Below are 9069 nucleotides of genomic sequence, written 5' to 3' on the forward strand. Positions count from 1 at the left end.
TCGTATGGCTCGCGTTCGCGTATGAGACTTTGGAGTCCAGGTGAGATTGCTCTTCGCGTTCGCGTGTATGGTAACGCGTTCGCATAGCTTTGTGTGTGGAAGCTTCGCGTTCGCAGAGCTATTGTTGCGTTCTCATAGTGTAGTTTTGGAAGCTTGGAATTTTGCCCTTCGCGATCGCGATGAAGGAATTACAGGACTGGGCAATGAGGTTTTTAAACATTTCATCCACGAGTCTTAGCCATTTTTCCACCTTAGCTGAGTATTTTGGGAGCTCTTTGGGAGAAATTAAAGAGGGATTCAAGGAGGATTGATTGGAGGTAAGTTTTATGAACCAAAAATGTGATTATATTGTGAAATTAACCTAGAAATTCTTGGAAATTTAGCTAAAAATGGAAGAACTAGGGCCTAGGATTTTGAGATTTTAAATTGGGATTTGAAGGGCCATTTGAGGTCGTATTTGAGAGTTTTTGATATGTATGAACTCGTGGAAGAATAAGGAACCCGTTGATGTAAAAATTTCTGAGTTTCGAGAAGTAGGCCCGGGGCTCAGGTTTTGCTAACTTCGGGATTTTTGATAATTTTCGATTGTTTTCGCTTAGGTTTTGTTCCCTTAGCCTATTGTGATGTATTCGTTCTGGTTTTGGTCAGATTCGACGCGCGAGGAGGCCGATTTAAGAGGCAAGGGCATAGCGAGTTAGAGCTTTAGCCGGTTCGAGGTGAGTAATAAATGTAAATGATGTCCTGAGGGTTTGAAACCCCGAATTTGCACATCGTAGTGCTATATTGAGGTGAGACACGCGCTTAAGGATGAGCATGGGGTCGTTTACTATTGGGGATTGTGACTTCGTCCATCCCGAGTGATACTTTTACCGCATATTTGATTGAAGCTTATTTGTTATCATCATTATTTGGACTTATTGCCGTATTTGGGCTTCGTGCCAACTATTTGAACCCTCCAGGGAGTTTTAATCATTATTTTCACACTGTTTTGACTTACTACTTGAACTCAGTCGTATCGTTTTTCCACTATTTTTCAACTCAACCACTTTTTACTCGGTTTTGAAACTAAAATGATATATTAAATGATGTTTTGGGCTGAGAACTACTGTTTTACTAATGCCCGAGGGGCTTATATGATTTCTGGACTGAGTACGGCCAAGGGCCAATTTGATGATACCATGGGATCAGGCTGTGCGCCGCCGCAGTGTTATACTGATATTGGTATGAGGTCGAGGGCCTAGATTTGATGCCACGAGATGACTTGATATTGCGCTTGGGCCGTAAGAGGCCCCTCTCGGAGTCTGCACACCCCCAATGAGCGCCGTCGACGATAAATAAATGGATCGGGCTGCGCGCCGCAGCGAGTACTGCAGGATACCGTACTATATGTTGCATTTTCTTATTTGACTGTCACTTACCTGCTTACCTGTTGTAGTATCTTTCATATTTCGATTACATTGGTCTATCGCTTCCATATTACTTGTTTTAAACTACCAGATTATAGATTACTCTGTGATTCTCCGTGATTTCTTATTCTCCGTCATTATTTATGCTTATTACTCACTGGGTCGGAGTACTCACATTACTCCCTGCACCTTGCGTGCAGATCCAGGTGCATCTGAGGCTGAGTGAGGATTCTTCAGTTGAGCAGCGTATATCCGGGAGCATCGAGGTAGCTACATGGCGTCCGCAACCCTGATCTCTCCTTTCTATCCTTTGTTTTTTATCTGCATTCCCTAGATTGATATGTATTAGGTTGATAAAGTGGTATTAGAGGCTCGGACTTGTGACATCGGATCGGTGGGCTATATGGCGATATTGCTATGACTTCCGCACATTTAATCTACTGTTTTCAGACGCATATTATGTTAAATTGGTATTGAAACATTGTTAACAAATTTTATAAAGAAAAAGGGTTGAGATTGATTGTTGGTCGGGCTTGCCTAGCAATATGTTGGGCGCCATCACGATCGGAATTGGGGTCGTGACAAATAAAGTGTGTAGTTGAAAATCCGGATATAGATCCGGGGTACTTATGCATTTTCCCATTTTTTAATTTAATAATTGTGCAAAAACAAACAAAAAGTTCAGTTTCAGGATTCAGAGTATATATTAAAAATAAATGTTACCCTCATAGTAACAAAAGAATATTTATAAAGTTTGATCAATTATGTCATTTTCATAACCATCAAATTACGCCATTTTCCAATTAAAACATTGCCTTTCCTTAAAGTTGCACTTCATATATATTCCTATTCTTAGCATAGTTAAAAAGTAGAATAAGAGAACCTAACTGCAGAGTGTTAAAAAGTTCCCGTAATCAAACTCTTTTCTTTTTCCTTCCCAAATCTCGTCTACAAAGCCAATTTTCAAATTATGCATTTACCCCTTTCATTTTTATATTTTTATATCCCCATTCCAAATTGGTGATATTCTGATTTTACCAATCCAATTCAACGCATGCATACGGTCGTATCGACAGGAAGTAATATTTTTACTCAATATTACTATCAAAACTAGATACTAAATATTAGGAGGCAAACATTAAAATGAGAATATTTTAGTTAACCATAATTAAGCGATAAATAAAAATGTATGCAATAAATCTCTTCATACAATTTATTTGCCATATTTTTCAATTTGAGATGCGGTAAAATGTTCGATACAATTCTATTTTTTAAAAACTTTCACACACTTACAAGAATTCAAGTCATTAATTAATTTATATTTAAATGTTAATGTGTTATTCTTCTGGCAAACAAACTTTTTAATTATTACTATTATTTTTAATTTTTTTGCCACTACAACTAATATAAGACATAAATAAAAATAAGGAAAAAGAAAGAAAAGAAGAGAGGGCACATTCAAAAGTAGAATACAAAAAGCCCCAATGATTCCCCTAAATATCCAAAATATGCCACATTCATCTGTCTCCATTCTGTCCTTAACTCTTACTATTATTCTGTCTCCGTTCTGTCCTTCCTTACAGCAGCCCCTTGATCCTCGCTTCTCGACGAGAGCTCCCAATTTCTCTCTTTTCCCGCTATAAATACTCATTTCTCTCTTAGTGCAATCTCTCTCTTATTTTCCCGATCCAATTCACTCAACATGCAGAGCACAGCAATCTCATTTTCTCCCTCAATTTCTCTCCCTTCAAAAAATCCTCACCATCCTATTTCTCTTTCACCTTCTCGTCTCCCGCTTCGGTTCGGTTCGGCTAATGGCATCAATACTACAGCACCTCGTATACTCAACTCCGTTCGCTGTTCTTCGTCATCATCCAAGTTGAACGGAAGCGGATGGATTTCGGATCCTCTGCCGGTTCCAGAGCGCGAATCGAGTGGAGTGACGGTTCGGGCGACGTCGTCGGAACCCGAAAGCAGTGCCGGTGAGGAAGAGGCTCCAAAGTCTAAACCTCTGGCGGATACTTTGGTTCTCGGATCGCTATTCGGCCTTTGGTATATCTTTAATATATACTTCAACATTTATAACAAGCAGGTTTGTCTTTTTTCTCACTTCCCCTTTTTTTCAGTACATGTGTTGATTTGTATTACTGCAATTGTTTGTACTTTTAATTTTGAATTACTTGTTTCTTCGTAAGTTGATGCATTAGTATTTTCTCTGAGTATACATGCATGTCTGTTTAATTTAACAAGGCATCTGAGGCTCATGAATCACGTGAGAGTTTCTGCAAAAAAAATTGAAAAAATATATGGAGAAAAGTTGTCAAGTTTTTTGATTTTTTTGGGCGAAGAAGTTACTTGTGACACTTTTTAAATAAAAAATGTCATTTTCACTCACAACTTTTTTTAGGAAATTGCAACTATATGAACATTTTTCCTTTTGCACAGTAGAAGTTCTTTTTCCTACAAAAGTTGTGCAAATGGCTCAGAATATAAAATTGAAATCTGTCACATATAAGCATTGTGTTCTCATTTGCAACTATGTAATGTTGGAGTACGTGATGTTCTTGAAACTTTGACTTTGAGTTCTGTATTTTGATTCTTGATTCATTGTTAAGCCTACATTTAGCTGTTTTTGCAACTTGATTGAGGTGATTTTGGATTTCACCGGTTGGTATGGACATACTAATCAATTAAAGAAAATATGAAGAGATGTGTAGAAGTCATTTGTGACAGAGTAGCACTCTGGAGTACATAATACAAGTTATTTGGAGTTATACATGACTGCTGATTGGCTATTGAAATATTTTTGAACTCGTGGATATTGCAATGTGCATCAACGATGAAAATACTTGTTCTCTGCAGGTGCTGAAAACCTTCCATTACCCAGTTACAATAACTCTTGCGCAACTTGCTGTTGGCACTGTCCTTGTTATTTTCATGTGGACGTCCAATCTGTACAGACGGCCAAAAATCAGTGGTGCACAGGTATCTTGAATGTGCTGGATTTACAATGTTTTGGTTTAGATCCTGATTATGTACAGAAGTTCTGCTTTAAACTTCCAATTGGCAGATTGCTGCAATTTTGCCATTGGCAGTGGTGCATACCTTGGGAAACCTTTTCACCAACATGAGTCTTGGAAAAGTTTCTGTATCATTCACGCATACTATTAAAGCTATGGAGCCCTTCTTCTCAGTTGTCCTCTCTGCTATGTTTTTAGGGGAGGTATGCATTTTGATTGATTATCTGGTGTTCATGTTTCTTTGCAATGGTGTTATATGCATATTGTGATATGAAAAACGGAGAAAAGTAGAATTATTTTTTATTCTTTCTTTCTATTAGCTTTGTTTTAATTGAAGTCATGTTTATGCTTGTAGTACTTATAAGAAATTGTAATTGTTTCAGCATATGTTTCAGTGTTGTCGTCTCTGTAATTTATATACATAATTACGACAAATCTATCATGTTCATGCAGTTCCCTACATTATGGGTTATTTCTTCCCTTGTACCAATTGTTGGTGGAGTGGGACTGGCATCTTTGACTGAGGCATCATTTAATTGGTCAGGAATTTGAATCCTCTGCTCTCTTTATAATCCATATGATTCTCTTTTCTTTGTTTCTTATTTAGCAACAAAACTGGGAGCTTTTAGAACACAGTCAGCACTTCAAACTAATATCTAGTTTTTGTTTTGTTGATTATCAGGGCTGGCTTCTGGAGTGCAATGGCCTCTAACTTGACCAACCAATCTCGTAACGTTCTCAGCAAAAAGTTTATGGTTAGGAAGGAGGTAAATTCTGTTTGCTCTCTTTTATCAGGTTATTCAGAAAGTGTGTGCAAAATTTGAAGGTTTTGAGTGTATGTCTCAAACTTATACAACATTACAGCGTAATACTAAACTAGTAGCTCAGTGTTTGGTTGATTTTTCCTTTTGTAATCAAATTACTAGCTTGTTTCTACAGTACTCTTTTAGCTTTGAGAAAAACAATGAAACCACGTTATGTTTCATTTCTTATTATGATACTGCGTCTTGCTATATAATGTACAAATTTTTAAACAGGAATCATTGGATAACATCACTCTCTTCTCAATAATCACAATCATGTCCTTCATCTTGTTGGCCCCTTTTGCCTTTTTCATGGAGGGCGTTAAGTTCACCCCTGCATACCTTGAAGCTGCTGTAAGTGATTTATGAGGGGGAAATTTATACTGGTTTACCCTTATACACTATTCCTAACCTGATTGTTTCTTTGATCTAAAAGTGCGAAGACTGATTTTCAAAATTTTATTTTTGCTTGCTTTGGTTCCAGGGATTGAATGTGAACCAGATTTACACGAGGTCTCTCCTTGCAGCTCTTTGCTTCCATGCTTATCAGCAGGTATTCCTGAAGTCCTATGCCCTGATTTTGTTTGAACGTTAGCCTTTTGGTTAGCAGTAATGTTTGTGTTTATATTGTTTGGAAGAACTAGCAATTTCATATGACATTAAACTGTTCGCTGTTGGTGCATTTAATTTTTCGATAGACATACAGAATTATTGTAGTTTTGGGCAATATTTAGTATAAGAAGATCGAATAAAAGATACAAATGTAACTTTTACGTTAGGTTTTAACGAGATTGAGTGCACTGCAACCTCATGATTCTATTACATGTAACACGATGTGAAAGGCATGGCTCTTTGTTGGTATTTAGTGCAACGGTTCTTAGTATTTAGTTGGGTCTCCAATTTGCTGCTTTCTCCTGATGTTTTTGTTTACGAAGATTGTTTTGTAAATGCTATAAAACTCTTCTCTCATCAGGCATACAACATTAAGATTATCGTCCTAGAGAATACGAAGTTGCCACCAGGAACGGAAGTACCTCTTATTAAATCCGAGTTGATCAACTAAGCAGATTCACTCTCTGATTAAACATAATAGACGTTACTATTTTGGCAACTCTTATAAAGCCTGAGGTTGTTGAGGTTCTCCATACCTTAAGCAGATTTTATTTGCTTATAAAGGACCTGCATATATTTTCTTCTCTTCTGATTGATTCATGAATCATGGCTTATCATGCTAACTAGAACACTCAACCAAAATCATTCTGAAGAATGTGAGATAAGTATATCTTTCAAAACGTTAACATGCTATTTGCTTCTCCATTTTAAATTTGGCCAAGATTGAGGGCTGTGTAAAATATTTAATTAGATGACTTAGCTTTTTTCCACAACTAATGACTTAGTTACTAATTAAAACAGAAGCAAACATGTTGATACAGTAGGGTACTGTATATGCTGTTCAAACAGTAATGATCAGCTGAAATTTCTGCATTACATTTTTTTATAAAGGAAACTTTGTTGTTATATAATATTCTTTCCCGTTTATTTAGACCACAATGATTTGTGGCAACCAACTACGGCTTTGAAAAATGCTTGGAAGCTTGATCATAACACGTCTTAGAATCTCGGCCCATGCAATTTTCAAATGCTGCAACATATGCCTTCCGAGTGTGGTTGAAGAGGTCAGGGTAGGGAGAAGGCTTTTAAATTGCATGTTTTTTGGAAAGCAAAGGGTGGTGATTTTAATTTCGTAAAGCACAATAGAGTGAGAAGTTGTCTGATGCATTAACTCATTCCTTGGAATGACTGTTTTGATATCTCACTTTGCTCGAGAGGGCATGATGAATAAGTTCTTTATACTTTGTCATTTTACATTTAGATAAGATCATAAGAGAAATCTTGATGAATTTAAATGCAGGCTGCTCTTTCATTATAAAAATAGCTGATTATGTGACATCTTGCTGACACGATATCTTCTGGTGTAGATTTCATACATGATATTGCAGAGGGTGTCTCCTGTTACCCATTCCGTGGGTAATTGTGTGAAGCGAGTGGTGGTCATTGTGACTTCAGTTCTCTCTTTCCACACGCCTGTCTCCCCGATTAACGCCATAGGTATGGCACCTTGCACCTTTTCTTTTATCAACTTACAGATGATTGAGAACAAAAAGTGAACCCCCTTCCCCTTCAGTCTGAAAGCTGTAGTATCACTTTTCTTATTATAAATTTATTTTTCATACTACTCTATGTAGGCACTGGGGTGGCACTTGCTGGAGTTTTCCTGTATTCTAGAGTGAAGGGCATCAAACCTAAGTCAAAGACAGCTTGAAAATGATCAGTTTTGCTGAGAATTTTTATCATCAATTACGAATCAAAAACTCGGTGATAGCTTAGGCAGGATCTTCATTTTGTTTTTATATAGCCATGTTGGATAGAGTTATTCCTTTTTCTAGATAGTCTTGTACGTATTTCTGCAGATTTGATGATAATACACATCATTCTGTCATCTTTGTTACTGCTCAATGGTTTATAACGTATTTCAAACCCCCAGGAAATGAAGATTTCCCGAATTGGGGAGATTATAGAGTTTTACCAGCTATGGTAGACAGTTTCCGCATCCAAACAATTTCGTTTTAATTTCCTTATTCCACTATGGGGTTATAATTTTCTGTTCATTGAGAAATGGAAATCCGCGTACTAGATTCTGTCTTGCGATGATTGTTTCCTTGGTTTCAAAAGCAAAAACATGGACTAGGAACGAAAATATAGATATTATGGGAATTTTCTTTTACTTTGCTACGTTCCTCATCTTTTTCGTTACAAGAGAAAAATACCCTTCTTACCTTAAAATTAGTGGGACTGACCACAATATGTTTTTCTGAATGCAAAGAGATATCATTGATTCAATTATCTTTCTGATGAGAAAAATAAAATTAGGTGCATAACAACTTTTTATTTAGTTGCTCCACTAGGAGCCATATCATTCAAATACTCGATAACTTGGGGTTCCTTAAAGATTCCCAACTATTGTTGGCAAAATAAGCCAAACCCACTTGATCCGTCCAACCCGTCCAATACTTAACGGGTTGGGCATGAATAACTTTTCTGATGGATTGTGTTTGGGCTTAACCCATTTTGACCCACAAAAAAGTGTCATGATCAAAATCTCCCTCCATAAGATGTTGTGACGGCACCTAGTCTATACGACTAGTTAAGCCTAACAATTGCGGAATAAATGAAATAAAAGTAGAATTTAAGAACTAAACTTCAACAGATAACTATAAAACTGAAAAATGCCGCTCGGCATGTACAAGTTGTCACGACCCAAACTGATGGGCCGCGATGGGTACCCGAGTACCTGTCAAACACCCCTAAGCATGCGTCTAAGATATAAACCTGAATAACATCTGCTGAATTACGAGAATAATATACATGAAGGAAATCTGCCCAAAAAGGCATACATACATATACGTGCAACATACGTAGGGCGAGCCGACAAGGCTGCTATAGACAACTATATACCTCAAAACTGGAAGCCGGCAAGGCCACATACAATCCAACTAGACATACTGCCTACAGGCCTCTAATAGAAATATAACTGTACAACGACGGGACTGAGCCACATTATATATATATATCAAAAGCAACTCCGGATCAAGTGGAGCACGCCAACTCTCGCTGATCAAGGATCCTAAGAAGGGGGACCGTCAGCTTGCCTACCTGCACCTGTGGGCATGAAATGCAGGCTCCGTGAAATAGGCCGTCAGTAGAAAAAATGTACTCAGTATGTAAGGCATGAAAATCAATACGTAAAAGACATAGATGAAATATGGAATAAAGAAATCC

The 9069-nt window shown here is 37.3% G+C and overlaps 1 protein-coding gene across 1 annotated transcript; it reads left to right on the forward strand.

Annotated features, from left to right (window-relative positions):
* Positions 1-2961: 2961 nt before the first annotated feature.
* Positions 2962-7813, forward strand: LOC107794211 (phosphoenolpyruvate/phosphate translocator 1, chloroplastic). The gene is made up of 9 exons (XM_016616686.2): positions 2962-3498; positions 4269-4391; positions 4477-4629; positions 4880-4965; positions 5109-5193; positions 5464-5583; positions 5714-5782; positions 7209-7338; positions 7476-7813. Exons 1-9 carry the CDS (start codon positions 3109-3111, stop codon positions 7550-7552), a joined length of 1233 nt encoding a protein of 410 aa, XP_016472172.1. The 5' UTR covers positions 2962-3108; the 3' UTR covers positions 7553-7813.
* Positions 7814-9069: the final 1256 nt, after the last annotated feature.

Source organism: Nicotiana tabacum, chromosome 20 (genome assembly GCF_000715075.1).
Source record: "Nicotiana tabacum cultivar K326 chromosome 20, ASM71507v2, whole genome shotgun sequence".
In the NCBI taxonomy this organism is placed as follows: Eukaryota; Viridiplantae; Streptophyta; class Magnoliopsida; order Solanales; family Solanaceae; genus Nicotiana; species Nicotiana tabacum.

What these genes read in the sequence shown, in the direction of transcription:
- LOC107794211 (XM_016616686.2), top strand. Translation starts at nt 3,109, where the DNA reads ATGCAGAGCACAGCAATCTCATTTTCTCCCTCAATTTCTCTCCCTTCA. An exon ending in ACTGAGGCATCATTTAATTG is followed by an intron (nt 4,966 to 5,108) that starts GTCAGGAATTTG and finishes GTTGATTATCAG; the next exon opens with GGCTGGCTTCTGGAGTGCAA. An exon ending in CTGCATACCTTGAAGCTGCT is followed by an intron (nt 5,584 to 5,713) that starts GTAAGTGATTTA and finishes CTTTGGTTCCAG; the next exon opens with GGATTGAATGTGAACCAGAT.